The sequence below is a fragment of the Ranitomeya variabilis genome, chromosome 1 (genome assembly GCF_051348905.1).
Source record: "Ranitomeya variabilis isolate aRanVar5 chromosome 1, aRanVar5.hap1, whole genome shotgun sequence".
Classification (NCBI taxonomy): Eukaryota; Metazoa; Chordata; class Amphibia; order Anura; family Dendrobatidae; genus Ranitomeya; species Ranitomeya variabilis.
In genome coordinates, this window is record NC_135232.1 from 298,550,167 (window position 1) to 298,576,654 (window position 26,488).

The window sequence follows — 26,488 nt, forward strand, 5'->3', positions numbered from 1 at the left end:
TGTGAGCTCCTGTAATGAGGTGACCCGGCCCAGGTTGAATGTGCGTCCTCTGATGGAGACCAGGCTGGGGAACATGGCTGCAATATGGGGACCAGGAAGGAGGACATTACTGCAGGATAAGGACCAGGACGGGGGATATTACTACAATATGGGGACCAGGAAGGAGGACATTACTGCAGGATAAGGACCAGGACGGGGGATATTACTACAATATGGGGACCAGGAAGGAGGACATTACTGCAGCATAAATGCTCAGTGCACCCTTGGCAGCTTCTGTACACTATTCCTCCCCTTTTAGGTGATAGACAGCGCAGGTTTGACCAGAGACAGGGAGAAAACTGGTGCCTGCATTAGCTCGTTGTTGGAGTTCCTAAACTGGAGTATACCCGCACACAGCTTCTCCTCTCTAATGCGGCTGCATGCTCCACAGGGAGGAGAGCGCGGTGTGCGTGTGCGCTCCGATCTAGTAACTACGACAATGAGGGAGTGAGTGCAGGTGGCTTTCTCCCATGACAGCAGTGGCTCTGAGCAAGCCAAAGCTATCCATCACTAAAGCGAGAGGAGGTTACCCAAATTAAGGGGCACAAAAATGTACTGAAGCTGGGTGCCACAACAGAGGTTAGCAGAGCTCCCTAATTACCATATTTTTCGGACTATAAGACGCACCGTATTATAAGACGCACCCCAAATTTGGGGTGAAAAATGCAGAAAAAAAGATTTTTTATAAGATGGGGGTCCGTCTTATTGTCCGAATTTAAGATCTCTTACCTGAAGGCAGGCAGTGGCAGAGCAGGGTCACAGGAGGCATGGTGGTGGCAGAGGTGAGGTGATGCTGAGGTGCGGTGGGCGGAACGGCGTGCACCTGAGCAGGGTCCCATCCTGCTTAGGTGGGCGACGCTATGGCCTGGTGTCCATGGGGAGGTTGCTGTGGCGGTGGCAGACGTGCGGTCACTTCCTCAGGTGGCAGCGGCCAGGGTCCCTTCCACATTTGAGGTGACGCCACAGCAGTAGTGAAGGAGAGCAGCAGAGCTGGGTGGTTTTCCTGGTGGCGGCGGGCTTACCGGCATTGTGGCGGCGACAGAGGTGCGGGCATGATGTGGCACGGTGAGCTGTATGGCGTGAGCAGGTCCCATCCATATTTGAGGTGAATCCGCGGCCCGATATTGATGGAGAGCAGCAGCGCTGGTGAGTTACGGTATTTTCCGGTGGCGGCGGCCATCTTGCTGAGGCCGCGCGTGCGCAGATTCACTACTCTGCGTCCCAGGGCTTCAGGAAAATGGCCGCCGCGATCTCCATCTGCGCACGCGCGGCCTCCCGCGGCCATTTTCCTGAAGCCCTGGGACGCAGAGTAGTGAATCTGCGCACGCGCAGCCTCAACAAGATGGCCGCCGCCACCGGAAAATACCGTAACTCACCAGCGCTGCTGCTCTCCATCAATACCGGGCCGCGGATTTACCTCAAATATGGATGGGACCTGCTCACGCCATACAGCTCACCGTGTCACATCATCCCCGCACCTCTGTCGCCGCCACAATGCCGGTAAGCCTGCGTTCCGAATATAAGACGCACCCCCCATTTTCCTCACAATTTTTTTGGGGAAAAAGTGCGTCTTATATTCCGAAAAATACGGTAGCTTAATCAAACACCGGAATATTTGAATAACAGAGGGATAGATTTAAACAATAAAGGTATGGTTTTTTATTAGGGACTAAGTCCACTATAGGAGTATGTGCTCAGTATAAAATTGTGTTTTGCAGGTGAGACTCCCATTAAAACATGAACAGGTTAAATAACAAAATGACTACACAAAAAAAAAAAAAAAAAAGAATTTCAAAACTATCTTCCACCATTTTTTAGGAATAAAATGTATGAAGAAATGTATTTTATCCGTACTCTTCAGAGGAGCATTGCATGGCCTACAGGACTCCTCACACCGGCACGTCATTCTCCACAAGAAGAGACGTTACCCCTTAAAATCCCTGCCCCAGAAAGCGTTTCTTATAAAATGCATATTATTGCAAGCGTACGGAAACATATGGTAATATCTACTAAACATGGACATCCATGAAGCAAATGTTTGTTACCCGGTTGTTAAGCCGTTAATATTTTTATTACCGTTTTAACTCTATTTTTATGGCTTGGTCAATGATTGACAGAAGATTGTTTAGCTTATTGTATGTGAAGTGATTTGCCTCACCCCTACAACGGCAAGAAATGGACTGCAATGCAGGGACATGTTTCTATTGTCTTGCTAGGATGCTTTGAACTAGGGCCAGATATAAAAATTGTTACCATCCCCATTTTTAAGCCAGGCTTTCATTGTGTCTCTTAAGCCAAACTAGGAGTTAAAGATTTTTCTCCCCATTTTAGGACATAAAAGCATTGTTTTTACATTGAAAGAGTTTTTCAGCTCCATTTCTATATCGGGCATGGGGAGACACTGCCTTACGCCAGGCAGGAAAATACCAGTACTGGGATTCATCAGAGAAAGATTTATGTAAATGTATACATATCCTATACATTTTTACACTTACTTTGTCAAATCTGTGCTCACTGTCGGAGATAGTGAAGTTGTCCATTCTGTCCCAGACTTTGCCGCCTTATCAGAGACTAGGCCTCTAGATTTCCTCTCGGTGTTGGCAGTACTCTTGTCCTCAGTGTTCGAGGTCACTTCTGCATCCTCAGAGGAGCTGGTATTGGCAATAGAAAGACTAATTCGCCGTCTCATTATTCCGGGGGAAATTCTACTGTCATCTAATTTCTTTACGTCCCCAGATGAACCATCAGGGAGACATTTTGAAGGCTGATTATTAATATTTGCTGACAGCTTCATAACTCCTTCATTTTCACCAACGTCAGCTATTTGCTGCTGCTTCTTAGATGGCATTTCCATTGGTTTGTCTTTTTCCATGCGCACAGAATAGGCTTTTCTTATGGAACTTCCGCTTATGCCTGTTCTAGTGTCCCTGGAAAAGTTTTTATCATTTGTGTAATCTCCTTCATTGGGGTCAGGATTAGACTGCTCATCTTTGACACTGTTTAGAAAACTTTTTGTGAAAGGTCTATTTTCCTTTGTTTCATCAGAGGGTTTTTCTTTTTTGTTAACAATGCCTCTGCTTTCAAACAGTGAGGTAAGATCTTCAGAAAGAGGTCTTCTGTTCCATTTTCTAGGTTCATCAGCTACTTTTTGGTCACTCGTGGGCTCATTTGATTCTAGAAACACAGCAGACACTGGACGACGTTTTTGCCTTAGTTGAGCTCTAACTGTTAAGCTATCAATGTTGTCAGGTTTACCTGCTTCTACAATTTTATCTCCAAACTCCCTCGTTTCTTCCACAGAATCTGAAAGAGTTCTTCTTGAGGAGCTCGAAAAGACTTTTTCCTGCTGAGAAAGCTCAGGTTTCCTATACATCATCGGGGGCTTAGATGTGACTTTACCATCTTCAGCTTGTGGATTAGGCTTGGATTCGCCTATACTGTTTGTTCTGAGAAGCCAACTAGTGTTCTGTCTTCTTCCTGCTGCAGTTGAAGAAAACATTTCCGACTTATTTCCTTGGTCTTCATCAGTGCTTGTTTGAGGGGGTGATGTGAATATGCGAAGACCTACTCTTTCACTTTCATTACTTTTTGTACTACCAGATAGAGATATGCTGGTAGTGGCTTGAAATGGCACAGCACTGTGTTGCTTCACATCTCCAGCCAAAGTGAAGGGCATTCCTATTGACTTTCTGCTTTCTGGAGGTTTGTCCCTTGAAAAAGGCTTTGGGGAGAGTCTCGGCTTCATACCAGTGTTAAGCATGCTTACTGTTTTGGAAAGATTTCTTATATCATCAGTAATTAGGGACGTGGATATATTTGTATCAGCGGCCTTATTGCTTGCATCTGATAGAGGACTAATGTATGTCCTTGATGGTTTTGCTTCATGTAAAATATCACTCCGTGTAGTTCTGGTCGACAGTTCTACCTTTGTAGCCATGGCTGACATCAGTTAAATTGCAACATTTTCGAAGCAGGAAAGAGACCCAGGAGCGATACTGTAAAATAAAATACAAAAATTACATGGATTATTCTGCCATGACAAGTTTTTCATTCTTCGTTGTGCATATGTTAAAAAAAAAAAATGCAGAAAAAAAAAAAATAACTCCGGGAGAATAATTTCTATATCTTAAAACAGCTGATCTGCATGAAATTACTGTAGATGTTAACTTTTAACATTATACAAATGTGCCAAGGGCGATGTAAGTATCCTGCGCTGCTGCATAAATGACAAGCCACGATGAGAACAAATGCTGGTTTAATGTCAATGAGTTTCGGAGTCACTCCGACTCCTTCTTCAGGACAACTGCCACTGGTTTTTGTGGTTGTCCTGAAGAAAGACGGTGTCTCCAATACGCGTTGACATTTTAACCAGATTTCTTCATCTCATCTTTGCTTTTTTTTCCTTTAAAGAGTTGCCAGAAAATTCTAAGGTTGATAGCTAGCCACTATTCTTCCTAAGCCCAATATACATGAATGTGTTCTCAGAAAAGATTGGGGTCTATAACTGGACAGACACGCAAGATGGCTGCCAGCCGATTGATGCTTTGTCTGATCATTTGTCCGACAGCCATCTCAGCCAACATTCCCATGAACTGTGGAGCTCAATAAAAATAGACTCCAGTTGACATGTTGGCAAGAGGCTTATGTTATCTCTGGGAGAACAATGTACTTGGCAATCCAAAATCGGACATGCTTACATCTCTCCAAGACAATCAGTCGGCCGGTGCTCTCATACACATCAGATTATCAACTGAACCTCTCGATATTGGCAAGTTCAGACGAAAGTAGTTTAGTGTGCATTGGGGCCTTAAGTCAATGAAAATGATCTCCATTAGGTTATGTTTAGACAAAATGGTAGTTTAAGGTAAGCGCAAACATGACTTCTCCCACGTGCAGATCCATGTGCTCGTCCATATTGTGAATAGGCTTATGAGCCATGTGCCTTTCACCACAATTGAGGCGAGCATGATCCTGTCTGCAAACAAGACTAAACTGGCGCACGCTGCAATTTTTCCCACTTTGACCGTTGGTTCTTGTGAAAAATCCTCATGTGAACTAGCACAATGACCTGCTCTGTTCTGTGTGCACTTCATTGAGCATATGGACAGAATAGAGACTGAAAGTATGCTCAATTGAACAGACCTCAAAAAAAAACATAAGAGGATAGAAAATATTGCAACCCAACAACCCAATCTGCTATCGAGGGAAAGCAAAGACGTGCAATGCATATTACCAAAGCAGACTCAGTCAAAATAAATCCAACCCTTAGGCTATGTGCACACGTCAGGATTTCTGGCAGAAATTTTCCTGACAAAAACCGGACATTTCTGCCAGAAATCCGCATGCGTTTTTACCGCGTTTTTTGTGCGTTTTTTTCCCAATGCATAGAATAGCAGGAAAAACGCGGAAAAAAAACGCAAAATTAATGAACATGCTGCTTTTTTTTACCACGATGCGTTTTCTCCGCGGAAAAAAACACACCATGTGCACAAAACATGCAGAATGCATTCTAAATGATAGGATGCATAATGTATGCGTTTTTAATGAGTTTTTATAGCGTTTTTATTGCGAAAAAACGCGAAAAAAAATGCGAAAAAACCTGAACGTGTGCACATACCCTCAGCGGAAGAAATATATACAGAGCGTTGTATCTTCCATTATTACTACTTTATTTCCTTTGTTTGCCAATATAAAAATGCTTAAAATTTAAAGAAAAATCCAAGGAACAATCTGGTTTCCTGCCAATACGAAAAGGTTGTTTGATTTGAATAAAAGCATCCTCCGCTTGTCTCCAAAAATCATTCTGATCACACAGGGTCCCACTTCTGAGAGATTCTGTGATCAGCAGGAATAACCAGTAAAACCACTATGTCTGTACTCATTTTCTCTGAAGTGCAACTGCAAAAAAGACAAAGCAATGCAGGAAACTCTCTGATATCAATACTACATACATCTCAGCAAGACCTTTCAGGACTTATAGAAAGGGGCTACCTAAACAAACAAAAAAGTAAAAAAAGCCCGAAGGCTTAGTGACAATCTAAAGACCAAAGAAATAAAATACAACAATCCTCCAGGTATTACAGCCCACGCCTTCATTACAGTTTATACAAAACTAAGCACCATTTTTACAAGTTCACTTATTAAGGCAATGTGGCCTGTAAAATGTCATTATGCCCAACAGACAAACATTGTGTAATTTACATATAATTAACAAGGTAGATTTAAAATATTGCGACAAATCGACACATTACCTGTCTCAATCAGCAAGTATGAAGGCTAAAGTACAGGTGGAAACACATAAAGAAGCCACACCTAAGCCAGCAGTGAATGTACAGTGCACTTTTATGTATTTCCCAAGACATCAGCAGTTTACCACAACATGTAGGAAGGCTTATACGAGGACTCCAGTGACGCAGAAAGTAGCTAGGGTTTGTATTAGAAATAGCTAAAACTAAAGATATCAGTATAACATTGCTCCATAAATTCTACAGTGCAACACCGATCCATAAAAGTCCTAGTGTCTGAGGCATTCCCACCTTGTACATTATAGCATATCCACAGGGTATGGCAGAAATGTGCAGGAGATGCAGATCCAACCAATGGGACCTGCATCCACCTTGAGAACAGAGTCCATCACACGCTCCACTCAGTGTAGAGATTATTGAAGTCTGCATCAAACGAATGACAATTCTGACCATGTCTCTCGCTACTCACTATGGAGAACATCAGGTCCCTGTTCTCAAGTTAGAGGCAGGTCATATTGGAGGTATCCACATCTACTATACAGTTTTGCCATATTGTGGGAATGTGCCTCAAGTCTAGGGCTATACGGTGACTTTGGATGTGACATGGTGAGCGGTCAACGCTTGTTAGGTGTCACTGCTATATTGCAGTGCAGTATAAGTCAATGGGGTCCATTGAGACCCCGAGGATATTGTGACCTGCAAATCGCATGAAGTCCAGTCACACTGGATTTTTTGCAACTTGCTTGTTGATGTACCCTTGGCGACAGATTCACTTGCTTTGTGGCGCGATGGAGCAGACACCCATAGAAAACTTAGGCTGTACGACAAGTATGGTGCCCCAAGTTGCCGTGCATCACTAGCCTAAATTTACAAAATGGTAACACCCCTTTGAGGGAGCAAGAGATACTGCCCAAAACTCATACCAATGTGGAATCTACAATTACTAATTTATCTGTTAAAATAATGCACCACATACCAACATCTTACTTTCCATCACTTAATAGGTATTAGTGGGCACGTATGATCTTAAAACATATTGGCTGCCTTAGTCTAACTGCACTATTTATAATGGTAATTGATTTTCTTTACCATTTCGAGGAAATTCAATCATGTTTAGTGTATGTAGAATAAAGCATCCCATGGACGTGCCTCTCACATAAATAAGGAGGCTCTGTAGATGAAAGAGTGATAATGGGATGAATCCAGTGCCGAAGATCAGAATTAACCACTACTGGCAAGCTCTTCAATTTACTCAGAAAAAGTCACGAGAAAAGTGGTTCAGATTTTAGCCACAGAAGACTTTTTATGTTCGCAATCTTTATTGCTTGTCACATCAGATCTCTAGTCTTTTACAGAGAATCTCTTTATCTCATCCAAATTTAATACTAGATAATGCCAAATGCGCTCACTCATGCCATGCTTAAAAAACTAACACAAAATGTAAAAAGGGAGCCTGTGCCCGGCAATCAATCAGGTGCCATGATTGTGAATTATTTTTAATCTTGACCTTATTGTTGTGTTCTTATTATACAACCCAAGCTTTTCTGTTGCATAAAGAAAAAGGAAACACATTTTTATGAAGCTTTCTGGCAAGTTTCGCACGGACATTGCAGACAAAAAGTAAAAACAAAATAATTAAAATTTAAAAACAGCACAAAAATAATAATAGTTAGTATTCTGTATTTTGCAATTACTATTTGCCCTAATTCTTTACATCCTGTAAGAGAAATCAGTTCTTAACGCCGGGGATATCCTTGTGTATATTTACAGCAGCCAATGTGATGAGGCAGAGCTGCAGGGAGGAGTGAGAGCAGCAGCATGAACCAATGAGGAGAGAGGAGGTGTGTCTCGGACTACCACAGACTCCGCGCAGGCACTGCAGCTTTAATATAGTACGTCACTGCAATACCTTAATGCAGCATCATTTAAGAAAGATAAATAGTCGGTAACCAATCCCTATAACCAATTTAATATTAAAGGGATTTTCCAATGCTTGAGAATTTTGATTATGATCTATCCTCAGAAAAGGTTATGAGTGTCAGATCAATACGGATCCAACCCCAATCAGATGCTTACAGTGTTGGCAGAGCGAGGTGTTGACAGTGTTTGCTGCCAAACACCACTGTTTCATCAAATGTTTAGAGTACACTGAAAGGTAGTGCACATTCAAATAATAGGAACTGATGTGAAGTACCCAGAAGTGGTCACTGAACCATGTGATGGAACGGTGGTGCACATTGCTCTGTACACCGTTTACATCTGGGCAGTTTAATCAGCTAATTAATGGAGTTGCCAGGTGTAGGACCACTACTGATCTAATATTGTGGACCTATGTTAGAGATAGGTGATCGAAGTCAATGTGGTGAATAGACCCTGTAATTTTGAGCTTCTCGCTTTGAAAGATTTTCCCACAATTACGGTTATTTTTCCCCTCAATCTAAACATCATAATGTACACAGATATTCCTTAAGTTCATAACCACAGTGCTACAGCTCTATCAGGGTCCTTGACAAATGTTAGCCAGGTCTAGAAGCAACAATATGCCATTGGGCCAGGTCCTCTTTGTGGAGCAGTTGAAGCACATTGACGAACAAACACATTCACAACGAGGGACGTGAAAGTCTGGCCTTACACTTATTTTAAGTTTTCTCACTGCAGTAGTCAGAACATAGCTCATAAGAAATAGGATTATTATTGATGATCTATCCTATTGACAAAAAAAAGAGGTCTTCCTCATAAATATGTAAATGCATAGTGTCATGAAAAAAATGACCTATTATTTAAATGAAATTACTGACAAGATGTAAAACCAATCTTGCCTTTCTAGCTTTGTCCATCAAGCCGAATATTAAGCTGGCCATACACATTAGATGGCCGTCTGCCAAAGCGATGCTTCAGGCAATCGCTCAGCTGACAGCCATCTCAGTGCTTCTGTGCTTTCTACGAAACGCCCGCTAATGGACACATCAGCTAGCAGCTCACGTCCAGGAGAACAAGGACACTTTCTCCATCGTGACCGTCTGTCGCCCCTATACATGCTTGGCTATCAGTAGAACTCAATGAGATTGGCCGATTCGTACGACATTAATCTAAGGAGTATTGGGGCCTTTGGACCATCACTTCCTGCTCTGTGGAGATCACATTTCAGTGGTCATCTCATGGCCACACAAGACCCATTCATGCAAATGAAGAAAAACATTAGACATTTTTGTTGGAAGAAAATTGGCTGTGATGTTTATTTTGGGTAACTTAAAACCAAACAGAATAATACCAGATAAAATATTCAGATAAATGTCCAAATAATCCAAACACCAATAAAACCAATCCACCCACAGACTGGGCGATTTTCCCCACAAATAAAAACATCACGACAAGGCAAGAATAAATAAAGGGAGGGAGGGTGAGATCTTCTTTTCTTCTCAGGTACCTCAGAATGGTTCAAAAAAGCTAAAACAGGGCTTTATACATCTTCAAAAAGCCCGCTAAACAGAATAACCACCAATGAAAAAAACGTTAAAAAGGCGCCAATCAAAACTGGTAAAACCAGTTTTAACTGCTCAAGTGATGACCATAAGCATCATATTGACCTTTATTTGACCTCAAGGTGACAGAAAAACTGAGTAAAACTATAAATGTTATTCACGGTCTGTGTAACCATGAAACCCCCCCCCCCTTATTTCTTTATTTTTATGGGTGGGGGGGCTACCATTATCATCACAGGCGGAATTACAATAAAAGGTGATACCTATATACAGAAAACACAAGATAAAACTATTCATAGGTGATCATCACAGTACACACGTCCCTCAGCCTGCCCAAGGGCCTATGCACCGAACACAGGACATACCTAGAAAACTCTCCTAATGTCAAGAAGTAATTTCAATCTACCGCTTCCTATGTTCCATGCAGCCGCTGTGAAGAACCTCTGCTAATAGCAGCCCTGACAAGACAGCTGCTACTATAATTATGCACATAAAATAGAATTAAAAACATTTGGACATCATATTCTGACACCAAACAAGTTCAAAACAAGTAGATACAAGTAAAAGCAGATATTTAAAGTACCGTATGTTAAAAAAGCTATGTGTGCTTAACACCTTCGCAGACTCAATGACATTGAGAAATTTGACTAAAAATAAAAATGAGGATTTAAAAAAAAAATAAATGTCAGGGAATCACCTTCTATAGATACATGTGTGATACAAATCTGTTGCATATAACAGTAAAATAAAATTGCTCACAGGTTAGCTTGTCATTGACTTTTAACCCTGCCATATCTTTATAACTTTATTATTTACGAAGAATGATCTGCAATGAGGAACTGCACTGACAGTGTGAACTTTAGATCTGAACACGGAGAGGGTGTGCGGACCAGAGGATTAATCACTCACTGAAAAGACATTTCTACAGTACAGCCTATGTCCAATAAAGCAAAGTATGAGCCGCAACAGGTTAGATAACATGCCAAGTCTGCTGACTGAATCTTCAAGCCTGCATGAGGAATGAGAATCCAATGCACTGCACCCACAGAGATATGAGCAGACATCGGATGGAATATACAAGATGTATATATATATATTCCATAATATATATATATATATATATATATATATATATATATATATATATATATATATATATATATATATATATATATATATATATATATATATATATATATATATATACATACAGTACAGACCAAAAAGTTTGGACACACCTTCTCATTTAAAGATTTTTCTGTATTTTCATGACCATGAAAATTGTACATTCACACTGAAGGCATCAAAACTATGAATTAACACATGTGGAATTATATACTTACGGTAACAAAAAAGTGTGAAACAAATTAAATTACTGTATTTTTCGAACTATAAGATGCACCGGACCATAAGACGCCCCCCAAATTTGGGGTGAAAATTGCAGAAAAAAATATTTTTTTATAAGATGGGGATCCGTCTTATTGTCTGAATTTACAGTATCTTACCTGAGGGCTGGCGGTGGCAGAGCAGGGTCACAGGAGGCATGATGTCGGCAGAGGTGGGGTGATGCGGCACGGCGTGCACCTGAGCAGGGTTCCTTCCTGCTTAGGTGGGCGACGCCACGGCCTGGTGACCATGGGAGGGTTGCAGCAGTGGTGTGGCGACGGCAGAGGTGCGGGGATAATGAGCGGTATGGCGTGAGCAGGGTCCCTTCCACAGGTGAGGTGACGCAGCGGAGCCGGGATAATACAGGCTTACCGGCAGAGGTGCGGTGGCGGCAGAGGTGCGGGGATGGAGGTGGCGCAGTGAGTGGTATGGCATGAGCGGCGTCCCTTTCATAGGTGAGGTGATGCAGCAGCCCGGTGAGCAGCAGAGCTGGGTGAATCATGTTGTTATCGGTGGTGGCGGCCATCTTCCTGAGGCCACGCGTGCGCAGATGGAGTGCTCTGCTTCCAGGAGCTTCAGGAAAATGGCCGCGGGAGGCCGCGCTTGCGCAGATGGAGATCGCGGCGGCCATTTTCCTGAAGCCAAGATCTAAATCTGCGAACTCGGCTTCAGGAAAATGGCCACCACGATCTCCATCTGCGCACTCGCGGCCTCCCGCGGCCATTTTCCTGAAGCCCCGGGAAGCAGAGCACTCCATCTGCGCACGCGCGGCCTCAGGAAGTTGGCCGCCGCCACCGATAACAACATGATTCACCCGGCTATGCTGCTTACCGGGCTGCTGCATCACCTCACCTGTGAAAGGGACCCCGCTCATGCCATACCGCTCACTGCGCCTCCTCATCCCCGCACCTCTGCCGCCACACCTCTGCCGCCGCCACCACACCACTGCGGGTAAGCCTGCATTACGACTATTAGACGCACCCCCTATTTTCCCCCCTTTTTTGGGGGGGAAAAAGTGCGTCTTGTAGTCCGAAAAATATGGTATGTCATTCTAGGTTCTTCAAAATAGCCACCTTTTGCTTTGATGACTGCTTTGCACACTCTTGGTATTCTATTGATGAGCTTCAAGAGGGAGTCACCGGGAATGGTTTTCACTTCACAGGTGTGCCCTGTCAGGTTTAATAAGTGGGATTTCTTGCCTTATAAATGGGGTTGGGACCATCAGTTGTGTTGGGCAGAAGTCTGGTGGATACACAGCTGATAGTCCTACTGAATAGACTGTTAGAATTTGTATTATGGCAAGAAAAAAAGCAGCTAAGTAAAGAAAAACCAGTGACCATCATTACTTTAAGAAATGAAGGTCAGTCTGAAAAATTGGGAAAACTTTGAAAGTGTCCCCAAGTGCAGAGGCAAAAACCATCAAGTGCTACAAAGAAACTGGCTCACATGAGAACCGCCCCAGGAAAGGAAGACCAAGAGTCACCTCTGCTTCTGAGGATAAGTTTATCCGAGTCACCAGCCTCAGAAATCGCAGGTTAACAGCAGCTCAGATTAGAAACCAGGTCAATGCCACACAGAGTTCTAGCAGCAGACACATCTCTACAACAACTGTTAACAGGAGACTTTGTGCAGCAGGCCTTCATGGTAAAATAGCTGCTAGGAAACCACTGCTAAGGACAGGCAACAAGCAGAAGAGACTTGTTTGGGCTAAAGAACACAAGGAATGGACATTAGACCAGTGGAAATCTGTGCTTTGGTCTGATGAGTCCAAATTTGAGATCTTTGGTTCCAACCAACGTGTCTTTGTGCGACGCAGAAAAGGTGAACAGATGGACTCTACATGCCTGGTTCCCACCGTGAAGCATGGAGAAGGAGGTGTGTTGGTGTGGGGGTGCTTTGCTGGTGACACTGTTGGGGATTTATTCAAAACTGAAGGCATACTGAACCAGCATGGCTACCACAGCATCTTGTAGCCGCATGCTATTCCATCCGGTTAAGGGATTGTTCACAAGGGTGTATACGTCTGGAGAGTGCTCTTCGACGTTTTATCGGATTGTTCTCGGACCGATGTCATTCTATGGGACAAGTGTTGATCAGCGGTCGTTTTTCTCATGCCCATCCAGCATGAGAAAAAAAAAATTTGCAACATGCTGCGAGTGGCTCCCCAAATCAGCACACACACTCTGATTCAAGTCTATGGATGCATGGAAGACATCAGAATGCACTGGGATGACATCAGAGTGCAGTTCAATTTACGTTAACTCACAGAATGGAGAAGATGGAGACATTTTTTTCTTCATTTTCTCCACACCAGTGCTACAATTCTCTCATCAGAAAGAATCAGCTCACACTATGCTGACACTCCGATCCATTTCTGATCAGATTTTGATCTGAGTGTTATTTACGTATTAGATCCGTTTCTATCTCATGAGAGACGTACACTTGTCCGAGCCCGGCCTAATACATGTGAATGAGCCTTTAGCATTGTGGTACAGTACACAGACATACTACAATTGAAAATGTGAAAAAACTAAAAAAAAAAAAAAAAAAAACATGGTGTAATTTTGCAAACTATGGATAATGTCTTTTTGGGGTTTTTTTTTCCAGACATTAGAGGCTTTATTGACAGCTTAAAGGGGTTTGGTTCAAATTGCAAAGTGCTAATCATAGGAGTGCAGGGGTAGTGCAGTGTCACCCGTGCAGCATCCGAGGAGGGCAGGGGTAGTGCAGAGTCACTCGTGCAGCATCTGAGGGCAGGGGTAGTGCAGCATTTGAGGAGGGCAGGGGTAGTCCAGTATCACCCGTGCAGCATTTGAGAAGGGCAGGGATAGTGCAGAGTCACTCGTGCAGCATCTGAGGAGGGCAGGGGTAGTGCAGCATTTGAGGAGGGCAGGGGTAGTGCAGCATCCAAGGCGGGCAGGGGGTAGTGCAGAGTCACCCGTGCAGCATCTGAGGAGGGCAGGGGTAGTGCAGTATCACCAGTGCAGCATCACCAGTGCAGCATCTGAGGAGGGCAGGGATAGTGCAGAGTCACCCGTGCAGCATCTGAGGAGGGCAGGGGTAGTGCAGCATCACCAGTGCAGCATCACCAGTGCAGCATCACCAGTGCAGCATCACCAGTGCAGCATCACCAGTGCAGCATCTGAGGAGGGCAGGGATAGTGCAGAGTCACCCGTGCAGCATCTGAGGAGGGCAGGGGTAGTGCAGCATCACCAGTGCAGCATCACCAGTGCAGCATCACCAGTGCAGCATCACCAGTGCAGCATCACCAGTGCAGCATCACCAGTGCAGCATCACCAGTGCAGCATCTGAGGAGGGCAGGGATAGTGCAGAGTCACCCGTGCAGCATCTGAGGAGGGCAGGGGTAGTGCAGCATCACCAGTGCAGCATCACCAGTGCAGCATCACCAGTGCAGCATCACCAGTGCAGCATCTGAGGAGGGCAGGGATAGTGCAGAGTCACCCGTGCAGCATCTGAGGAGGGCAGGGGGTAGTGCAGCATTTGAGGAGGGCAGGGATAGTGCAGAGTCACCCGTGCAGCATCTGAGGAGGGCAGGGGATAGTGCAGCGTCACCCGTGCAGCATCCGAGGAGGGCAGGGGTAGTGCAGCATCACCCGTGCAGCATCTGAGGAGGGCAGGGATAGTGCAGTATCACCAGTGCAGCATCTGAGGAGGGCAGGGGGTAGTGCAGAGTCACCCGTGCAGCATCTGAGGAGGGCAGGGATAGTGCAGTATCACCAGTGCAGCATCACCAGTGCAGCATCTGAGGAGGGCAGGGACAGTGCAGAGTCACCCGTGCAGCATCTGAGGAGGGCAGGGGTAGTGCAGCATCACCAGTGCAGCATCACCAGTGCAGCATCACCAGTGCAGCATCTGAGGAGGGCAGGGATAGTGCAGAGTCACCCGTGCAGCATCTGAGGAGGGCAGGGGGTAGTGCAGCATTTGAGGAGGGCAGGGATTGTGCAGAGTCACCCGTGCAGCATCTGAGGAGGTCAGGGGTAGTGCAGTATCACCCGTGCAGCATCTGAGGAGGGCAGGGGATAGTGCAGAGTCACCCGTGCAGCATCTGAGGAGGGCAGGGATAGTGCAGAGTCACCCGTGCAGCATCTGAGGAGAGCAGGGGATAGTGCAGTATCACCCGTGCAGCATCTGAGGAGGGAAAGGGGGTAGTGCAGTATCACCCGAGCAGCATCTGAGGAGGGCAGGGGTACTGCAGCGTCACCCGTGCAGCATCTGAGGAGGGCAGGGGTACTGAAGCTGGAAAGATCCAGCAATTCAGCCAGCTTTAGAGCAGAACTTGTAAGCTTTAAAGCAAAGTGCTTACAAGCACACACTCTGAAGGGGAAACTGGGAACCTCTAATAGACTGCAGAAGTGGCTGATAACCTAGACAACAAAAATGGACGAGATTTTCAATAAGAGGTAAATAGCAAAGTCACTTGTTTTTACAAGCACTTTGCCATTTTATTCATTTATCAACCCATCTGACCCTCTTACTGCCTTTAAGTATCATTAGGTTAGGAATGCACTATTAACAAACGCAACATAAAAGGTAAAAACTATTTTGCCATACAGCGCCTGCTTAGCGACAACCCTTCTAAAAATACATTCTTAATAGTATATTTGTTTGTGCAGAATTGAATGGTGTAATAGGCTGCACAGTATGCAAAAAACTCCATCAAGCGCGAGCCAGTATTTGCATACGTTTGTTCCCCTGTATATATTCATATAGGTAAGTAACATTTGGAATCATTTGATTTTTACATAAAACATACGTCTGGGGCAAATATCCTGCCTAAAGAATGTGACCACTGCTGAAAAGTCACAGTATATTGTGATCGGCTTACAAATTGCTGGTTGCACAACTTGAACTTGAGCCACTGCTGTGAGGACTTTCTGAACTTTAAGCAAGTGAGGTGTGGTGAAGAATGCTGAGCGAGCTCCACATGACTCACTGACCTTGACAACAAAAGAAACTTGCACTTGCTGTCAGGTAATATAAACAAGAGACAAATGGAGAGTCCCGTTAATGGGAGGCTCGATGTACAATTATTGGGGTGTAAGCAAGGACAGCAGACAGGGAAACAAGATCCCATCCAGGTTTCTTCTAGCCTCAGTATACTAAAATGAAAAAGATGTTATCTAGTACAAGAGTCTAAACGAGTCATGCAATATGACTTAGGATAAATTGCACGACTTGTTAAAGGGTTGATTGTGACTTGTAGGATCGCTACTTCCAACAGGTGGCGCTATAGAGTTAAGTCCTCTTTTTCTCAGAAGAGGCAATTTGCATATTTAAATTCCCAGAGGAGCATTGCACGGCAAATAAGCCTCCTTACCTTGACAAGCCAGCTGGTATGTCACTCTCCATAAGGAGAAACGCTACCCCTTAGACCCAGTCCAGAGCCTCTCACCTAGCCAAATCAGTTCTCATGCTTCGCCAACAGCCCAAAACACCGTGTCTGCGAATTGAGATACTGATTTGGCTTTTATCCTAAGTCATATTGCACGACTCGTTAAAGGGTTGATTGTGACTTGTAGGATCGCTACTTCCAACAGGTGGCGCTATAGAGTTAAGTCCTCTTTTTCTCAGAAGAGGCAATTTGCATAACCTTGTCCATAAACTAACTAAACAGAACAGACCCTGGCTACTCATCTATGGCTAAGCTAGCCCAGCTCGGTCAAACAAAAAAGCCATCTTCCATAGCAACTAGTGATACTTGCGGTTCTCTTCTCAGAGAGGGATTCTGGCACTGCAGCTGTGTCTCTCTTTGGCTCCAAGACACATCCAGTGTGCTCAGCCTCCCCAGCAGACTGACTCAGATAAACACCTAGCTTGTTTAGTGCACCTGGCAAGCCCTGCAGATAATCAAGGCCCGCAGAGCTAGGATTTAACCCGAGCCTACCTGGCATTGCTACAGGGGCCTCAAGGTAATATTAAAAATAAGGTAATTAAATTAAAAGTTGAGTTACTCTAAATATAAACAGAGGTGAGCTGCAATACCAAACTGTTACTGGAAGAAGTGGACAGTTTTTCTAATCGTGGACACCACTTTTAATCCTTGTTAATATGTAACAATAAAAAAAACACAACTAGAATAAATAAAGCAGATGTAAATATGTAAAAATGCCCATTCATATAAATTATAGTACAATTCTTACACATGCTGAATTAATTGCCAAATTTGGTACAGATTTTCAGGGCAGTTCAACAGTGTAATTTTTATATGAGGAGTGAACTTACCTAGGAAAACTGTACAATTCTCCTGACCTCTAGTACAGTGATGCAACGATATTGGAATACTAATGTACCGTAAGTTTTATTGACTGCAGTGTAGTGATTCACTTTATGACTTATGCATGTAGTACCTCACACATCAAAATTAACGTGGTCATTTGTACATTACTGACACACAGGGCCGCCATCAGGGCATGACAGCCATTACTGCTGTATGGGGCCCGGTCAGCAGCAGTACACAGAGGGGCCCGCAGATCCGGGGCCCCACTGTTGTGCTTCTTCTACTGACCGGGCCCCATCATGCACTAAAATACTGTGCACTGCGGCGCACATGTCGGCGCTGGGGCCCGGGAGCCGTTTTGGAGCTGTGCACGGCCGTCTCCTAGTCGGCTGCGCAGCTCCTGCTCGGCTGTAGCTAGAATGTATGGGCTCCCTGCAGGTCCTGACTACAGCCCATCCATTCTAGCAATCTCAGTAGTGAATGTGCTAGAATGTAGGGGCTCCTGTCAGGTCCTCTGAGCTGCCCATACATTCTAGCTGCTGCTTCACTCCTGGAAACACTAGACGCCCCGGGAACGACTGAGGTAAGTATTAAAAACATTTTTATTTTTTAAATAGGTGAGGTGGGGGGGGGGGGGGGAGTGAGACTGCAGATGATGGAGTGTGTTTTAGGGAGTACTGCACATGAAATGATAGGGTCTGCAGATGATTAAGTGGGGGGGGGGACTGCAGATGAAGTGAAGGGGGGATAGGGGACTGCAAATGATGATGTGGGGGTGATGGGGACTGAAAATGATGATGTGGGGGTGATGGGGACTGTAAATGATGATGTGGGGGTGATGGGGACTGCAAATGATGTGGGGGTGATGGGGACTGCAAATGATGAGGGGGTGATGGGGACTGCAAATGATGTGGGGGTGATGGGGACTGCAAATGATGTGGGGGTGATGGGGACTGCAAATGATGTGGGGGTGATGTGGACTGCAAATGATGTGGGGTCACTGCAAATGATGATGTGGGGGTGATGGGGACTGTAAATGATGTGGGGGGACTGCAAATGATGATGTGGGGGTGATGTGGACTGCAAATGATGTGGGGGTGATTGGGACTGCAAATGATGATGTGGGGGTGATGGGGACTGCAAATGATGATGTGGGGGTGATGGGGATTGCAAATGATGATGTGGGGGTGATGGGGACAGGAAATGATGTGGGAGTGATAGAGACTGCAGATGATGAAGTGTGTTTGAGGGGGTTCTGCACATGATGAAATGATAGGGGGCCTCAAATGATGAAGTAAGGGGGACTGCAGATGAAGTGACGGGGGGGGGGGATAGGGGTCTAAATGATGATAGGGGACTAAATGATGAAGTGGGGATGATGGGGACTGCACATGAAGTGAGTGTGAGGAACGTGGACAGCAATTGAATTGAAGGTGGGGGTGGGGAGAGCCAATGGTGTATTGAAGGTAGGGAGAGCAAATAATGAATTTTGAGGGTGGGGAAGAGCAATTCATAATGAATAGAGGGTGGGAGAGAGAGAAGACATGGCAATGAATTGAGGCAGAAGGGGCATGTAACTATAATGAATTGGGGTAAGGGTTAGAGCGGGAGGTAAATAGTGGGGGTCGTTGAGGATAAAGTGACTGGTAATAAATTGGGAGAAAGAATACAGGTGTTAATTAATTTATATATTACATGGGGAAAGTGGCTATATACAGATAGTGGGGGCACAGTGGCGGATTATAATTTATATTTGGAATGGTGGGTTGCATAATAACCAATTATACATTAATGGCGGGTGAACGTCTGTAGTCAGATGTGTAGTGTAGAAGAAAGGGAAAAAGTGGGGAATGTGCTCTGGAAGTGGTGCTCTAAACAACTGTGTTATTTTATGCAGAGACGAGTCCTGGCAGAAAGAAGTGATAGCGGTCTGCGCTGGATTAAAAAGAAACGCAAAGATGAAGGACTTTAGCTAGATACGTCACTGGTGAGTATGTTACCTGTACACTGACACCATACACTGTATACTGTATACAGAGCTCCTGTGTATAATGTCACTGGTGATCACTATATTAGCTGTACACTATACACTATATACAGAGCTCCTGTGCATAATGTCACTAGTGATCGCTGTATTACATGTACACTGTACCCTATATACAGAGCTCCTGTGTATAAAGTCACTGGTGATCCCTGTATTACCTGTACACTGACACTATATAAAGAGCTCATGTGTATAATGGCATCGGTGACCACTGTATTACCTGTACACACACTGCATACTAAGTACAGATCTCCTGTGTATAATGGCACTTATGGTGATAGTATTTTTTTTAAATTAATGATCAGTATTGTACTAATCAGTCACAATGTGGTGGTAATATGTTGTCCGGCCATGGTGTAGCGGTATTTGTTCCTTGTATGTGCTATTATTCGGTCACAGTGTGGTGGTAATATGTGGTCTGTTCATGTTGTGTTGGTATTTGTTCCTTGTATGTAGTTGGTCACCATGTGATGATAATATGTGGTCTGGACATGCTGCGGTGGTATTTGTACCTTGTATGTGATATTGTTCAGTCACTGTGGTGGTAATATGTGGTCTGCACATGGTGTGGCGGTATTTGTTCCTTGTAGATAGTATTATAGGTCACTATGTGGTGATAATATGGTGTCTGGTCATGGTGTTGTGGTATTTGTCCCTTGTATGTGGTATTATTGGTCATTTGAAAAATTGAAAAATAAATAAAAATACACCTAAATTGTATTGCATATTTTAACAAATGTCTAATAGGTTAGAGTAGAGTAGGGCCCGGTCAAAAGAGTCTACCTTGTTGTCGTCTTAGATTAAAAAAAAACTTTTGGCCAAAACAAACAAAACTATGTGTTTGATCTGGTGATGGGAACTGTTAATGTGTGATTTGTGAGAAGTGGAGTTTTGCCAAGAGACAGCGGTGGGGCTGTGGACAGTTTGAGGGGTGGAGGCGGGGCTGGGGTGGAGCCTGGGCGGAGTCTTAAGGGGGCCCTGAAAATTTTGCCAGTATGGGGCCCTGAAATTCCTAGTGGCAGCCCTGCTGACACATCACTGTGTACTCCGTCATGTGCACATTTGATTAAACACAAGGCACCCATTAGAAAGTGCACCTGACACTGGCAACGTGGCATCAAATGAGCAGCAGTTATTGTGAATCACTTACAGAACTCCATGGCCAATAGGTTGGAAACAATTATTGGAAAGAATTTAAACAGTTTAGAAATAACTTAAAACCATTAAAGCTGGAAAGTTTCTAATCTTACTAATCTCAAATCCCTACTGATATATCACTATAACAAGCCCATCACATAGCACAATTTGTGATACAAACTGCACCACATAAACAAGACCTTAAAGGGGTCCCTGGTCCCGGGTTCAGCATCTCCATTTACAACCGTGTCTTCCCGTGTCTGCACCTCATTAGTACTGTGTGTAAAGGGGGCTGGCTGACTGTCTAATTTAATCACTGTGTCATTCATAAACCATAAAAAAAAAAGGCACAGCTGTATCAAAGAGTCAAAATTTTGCACCTGCACTTTATGCTGCGTATACGGATGGAAATCAAATGAATATAATTATGTATGCATTACTTGATTTCTTTTGTATAAAATATGTGGGGCTAAGGGTGTCCCATCTCTTCGCAAAGCATTCAGTGGGAGTTGGTGCTGTCCTACATACAGTAGAGTTTGGCTCCTTTTAATACCTAAAATCAGCACCTTCTATTGTCTACGTATTTGCAATGTCATAAGAGGGGTTTGGCTTAGCAGCTAAAAAGAGCATTCATAGAGGAAGCTCTATCCCCAGGACCATACCTGGAGCTGCTGAACAAAGCTGGGGTACCGAAGATAATTGAAGTGTACCAGTAATTTGTCAAACTTGTTATTTAAGCATCTTCTTTTTAATGAACAATCCTTTAATATGAAGCCCATAGTTTGTGAAGTACCCCTTAAAGGAATAAAAGTGGAAGCATATGTAGAACAACTACTAACTTGGCTTTGCCTCCAGTTCTAGAACTGCTTTTAACCTAACCTTGTGTTTGAGAGCCTAAAAAATCCAAAGCCGCAAGATATCACGTTCCATGTATGTGTGAAGTCCTGACCCTTCTTTGTCTGCCAGAGTCGTGATTCTTCCTCAAAGTATTCTAGAGTCAATAATACCAACGCAAAGAAACTTGAGCCTCCACCCACCATTACTCCAATGGGAAACTCACACCTAGCAGACTCATGGATCTATAGAAATTCATGCACAGAGAGTAGGTCAGGAATTTTTACAATAAATTGGCACAATAACTACATCCTGAGGCTAGGGTCCCACCAGCATACATTCTCTCATCCCAGAGAATCATGCAGATTACGCTAATCACACTCTGATCTGAGTGAGATTCGATCCTCTCAGATGAGAAGATGGGAAAAAAAATTCTCCATCTTCTCCATTCTATCAGTCTCTGGAAATCGGACTGCACTCAGATGTCATCCGAGCGCAGTCCAATGTTTTCCATGGACTCAGACTTGTATTGCCGAGTGCAAGGGCATGCTGCGCTTTTTTCCTTGGACCAGCTTGGTTGGAGGAAAAAATTAAAAACGGACATGTTCACAGCCCCATAGAAGAACATTGGTCTGATTGAGATCTAAAATTTTGTCGGATCACACTAGGCCCAACAATACAGCAATGTGCATGAGCCCTAAAATAGCACCATCAAGGCCCCAAAGCCAAGCAGCTGAAGTGTCTACCAGTCAATAACAAACTACATAAACAAAACAGAGCGGATTAAGCCTATTACACATTCCACTTTGGTTTTGGATATAATTGTGATTTTGATGGCACAACAAGCACTCTCCCATGCAAGTGACTAATGGCAACGACACCAGGTACAGTGCTATAACCTGTGATACTGTACATGCAGCCCGATCTGTGGACAGTATGGCATAGAGAAGGGGAAACTGAGCAGACTGATGTATAGGTTCCTTGGAAAAGATTCAGTATCACAAGTAATTTATCCATTCAGTTCATGGTGTTGGTACACATGTGTCCAGTGGGCGGGTCTACTAGTGATAGACCGCTATCAGTACATGCAGTCATGCAGGGAAGATCGTCAATCACCGAGTAGGACCGCCCACTGCACTTATATACATACAAACAGCAGGGATTTCAGTGAATAAACTAAATTGAAATTTTTCATAGGAAAATGTCTATCAATCTGATCAGCTCCTCCTGCACTATAACATCCTACCTGCAGATCTGATACTATTTTGAACACAACAAGATCCCTTTAAAGGGAATGTGACACTGACACCTGATACATGCTGCCTAATTCAGGGGTAGTGTATAGAAGTGTTCCATGGCACATTCAATCGTCTTATCAGTGAGAGTCATATCCCCACCAATTTTAATATCGTGGGATCTTTGCTTAGGAAAAATAGTCAATATTAAAGTCTCAGAAAACCCTTAGACTCCATACACATGGGCATGTGAGCATGCATTTCAGATTCAATCTCATTAATAGGAAGAAGAGCACTGCATGCATCCTTTACTTAAAACGTCAAGTTATGATCAAAGATGAGCAAACCTGAACACTTAGGCTATGTGCACACGTTGCGGATTTGCCTGTGGATCCGCAGCAGTTTACACCTGCTCCTCAAAAGGAATCCGCAGGTGTAAAACCGCAGATGGAATCCGCACAAAAACCGCAGGAAATCCGCAAAACTGTGTTGAAAAATCTGCACACGAATCCACAACGTGGGCACATAGCCTTAGTGTCTGGTCTGTGTCTGGGCGGTCCGGTCAGATGGGTGTTGTGGTCCGATCCAGGGCCTCCCATCTTCTTACGATGACGTCCGCTTCTTGTCTTCACGCTGCGGCTCCGGCGCAGGCGTACTTTGTCGGCCCTGTCGAGGGCAAAGCAAAGTGCGCAGGCACCGGGCCTCTCTGACCTTTCCTGTCGCCTGCGCAATTCGGGACTTTGCTCTGCCCTCAACAGGCCAGACAAAGTACGCCTGTGCAGGAGCCGCAGCGTGAAGACAAGAAGAGGACGTCATCGTAAGAAGATAGGAGGCCCCGGACTGCAATGCCCATCGTACCGGATCGCAGCGAGACCGCCCCTGGGTGAGTATAATATAACCTATTTTTCTCATCTTTCAGGTTACATCGGGGGCTTATCTACAGCATTACAGAATGCTGTAGCTAAGCCCCTGATGCAAGTGGGCTTGGCTCACCGTCGATTTTGGGGGTCACGGATTCCCTTTAATGCTCGGAGCTCTAGGGAAGTTCGGGAACAGAAAGATAGAGATGCAGAGAGGGAGCCAGAGAGGGAGGCAGAGAGCTCCAAAGTTCAGGTCCTCATAGATTTCCATGGGCTTCAGGTTCATGTTCAAATTTCATTAAAGTTCTGGTACCCAAATCGAAGTTTGGACTAAAGTTCGATCAGGTACCAGAACCCGAACTTTCACGGGTCAGCCCAATCCCTAGTTATGACACAATGCCAAGTTATAAAGAAAAAAAGGTTATATTTTTGACAGATTAATTGATGTTGGTCAATGGTTAAAAAAAAATATGAGATTAAAAAAATGGACACTAGTCAGGAAAGGCAGCGGAAATTGTCAGTTTCTGGTAACATCAATGGCTATCTTAAAGGGGGAGTGGGATGTCTTGTGTTCCTATTTTCAGGAGCCCACCATTCCCCTACCTCCTGCACTGACAATTGGCCCAGACTGTGCACTCCTTGATGTTTATAGCACAGGCAGCTTTGCTTCTGTAGCATCAAAGGAGCACAGCGGCATGGATGCTAACAATCCAGCCCGCTTCAGAGCAGCGCTTGCAATTTTACCCTTTTAATAAGAGACAACCCTTTTAAGTCATTACTAACACTGCACACTCCTATATCTTGCATTTAGTGAAGAAAAAGAAATGTATATGATTATAGGAAGAAAACTGCCTAAAAGTAAATAAAAGCACAAATATTCAGACTTCCCAGGCTGCCTTTGAGTTTTGCTTCTCCTGCAGAGGTCATAGATCCAGCTGAGCTAACTAGGCCACCAGATCTGTTTGGATAGTAAAGAAGCATCACTGAATGTTTTTTCACCTGCACACTGAGAAGTACTGCTCCCTCCTCTCCCAACACATGAGAAAAGGATTTAAAGTCACAGCGCTCTCGGTAAGTAAGTTGCAATGCCAGTACGCTGATTTCGGACAGGAACATTTGAAATGAACTACATTACTAGTGAAAACCCACCTTAAAGGGGCTATCATTGAATTTAAAATTGTTTACTTTTAAAACAGGCTATGATTAATAGACTGGTGGGGTGGGGTGCCTATTAGCGCTCCTTCCGATCACCTATTTGGAGAGGAGGTGGCAGGTCCATTCTGAACAAGTGCAAAATCTTACAAGTTCGCTAAGTACAAACCAGCCAGGAAGCTGAAGAAAACAAGAGGCAAAGGAGTTGAAGAAAACAGCAGAGCCTTTTCAAACAGCAGATCAAAGAGGAACCCCCCTACCAATGTAACATTGTTGGCTTAAAGGGAATCTGTCAGCAGGATTGTGTTCAGCAACCGACAGACACCGTCAGGTCAGCGCCGTTATACTGATTAAAATTATACTTTGGTTGATGAAATCCGTCTTGTGGTTGTTGTTTAATCCTTATTTTCAGTTAATGATATGCTTGTGCTTCGGGGTGGCCTGTGGGGGGTCTGTATGTGGTGCTCAGATTAGGTATTCATGTGTATGGCTTCTGACAGATAACTGATCCCTCAGTGACATGCCCCCTATCGGAGATCGCCGATAGCTGCCAATCTTGTAGAGCGTTTTTTTTTCTCTCTCTCTACAAAGATGGCGCCGCCTGCGCAGCAGCAGATTTCGGATCACCGATAACTGCTACTGAACAGACTCGGCCGGCGCCATTTTCAAACTGTTTTTTTTCATGAATTTCAGGATAACCTCTAGCAAATGAATGATATACACATTATAGATGTGATCATGCTGCAGCGCAGCCGCCACCAAATGCAGAAGGTCTTTATTTTCCCAAGCTATATATAATATTCATTATGTAAACTAAGGGGCAGGTCACTGAGGGATGAATGACCTGTCAGAAGCCATACATATGACTATGTAAGCAGATCACCACATAAAGACCCCACCCCCCAATAGGCCGCCCCGGAGCACGAGCATATAATTAACTCAAAACTGCAAATAAAGATTAAACAACCACAAGATGGATTTCATCAACCAAGGTGTCATTTTAATCAGCATAACGGAGCCCACCTGAAAGTGTCTGTAGGTTACTGTGCAAAATCCTGCTGACAGATTCCCTTTAGTCTAGGGATAAACTATAAAATGTAAAACACACCAAAATTATCCCATATACCGGGCCTTAAAGCAAAAATATAAATGGACCACCAAAGAAGAACGCTTTAATCAAGGCCAGAATAATATTTAAAAAATAAAAATCTTATTAAATATTACTCATAACATGTAAAAAAAATCATAAAAAGTCAGACACAAGACAACCGGTATGAGGAAAGGAAGGTGGGTACACCCAGACAAGGTTATAGTAGAAAACACCTGGTACACCTCCAAATCACAACCTTCTTGGTATGGCTACTGCCTCAGGCCGGTTTCACACGTCATGATATTTCCAGTACCGGAAAAAACGGAACCGGAGATATCCGTGTGATATACGTGCGGCAGCCGTGTGCCGCATCAGGACCACACGGACGGCCACAGGGAAGCAGCGCTACAGTAAGCGCTGTCCCCTGCGTGTGGTGCTGAAGCCGGCTGTCATCCGTTCTCCCCTGCTAGAGAAGGGATGAAAGAAAAAACCGACATGGGGTCCCCCCTATATTTTACAACCAACCGGCAAAACTCACAGGTGCGAGCTGCTATTCTCAGGCTGGTAAGGGGCCATGTATATGGCCCCCCACAGCCTAAAAAAGCAGCCCGCATCTGCCCAGAAAAGACGCATCTATTAGATGCGCCAATTCTGCAGCTTTGCCCAGTTCTTCCCACTGCCCTGTAGTGGTGGCATATGGGGTAATGAGGGGATAATGTCACCTTCCTATTGTAAGGTGACATTAA

General features: G+C 44.3%; 1 protein-coding gene across 3 annotated transcripts in view; it reads right to left on the minus strand.

The window, feature by feature from the left end:
* Nucleotides 1-26,488, minus strand: part of KIAA1671 (KIAA1671 ortholog) — a 199,099-nt gene that overhangs the window by 143,922 nt on the left and 28,689 nt on the right. For all 3 annotated transcript variants that reach the window (XM_077295550.1, XM_077295532.1, XM_077295541.1), the window contains exon 2: nucleotides 2,535-4,034. In XM_077295550.1, the coding sequence (XP_077151665.1) occupies nucleotides 2,535-3,985 (1,451 nt within the window). In that variant the 5' untranslated portion in view covers nucleotides 3,986-4,034. The remainder of the gene's footprint in view (nucleotides 1-2,534; nucleotides 4,035-26,488) is intronic.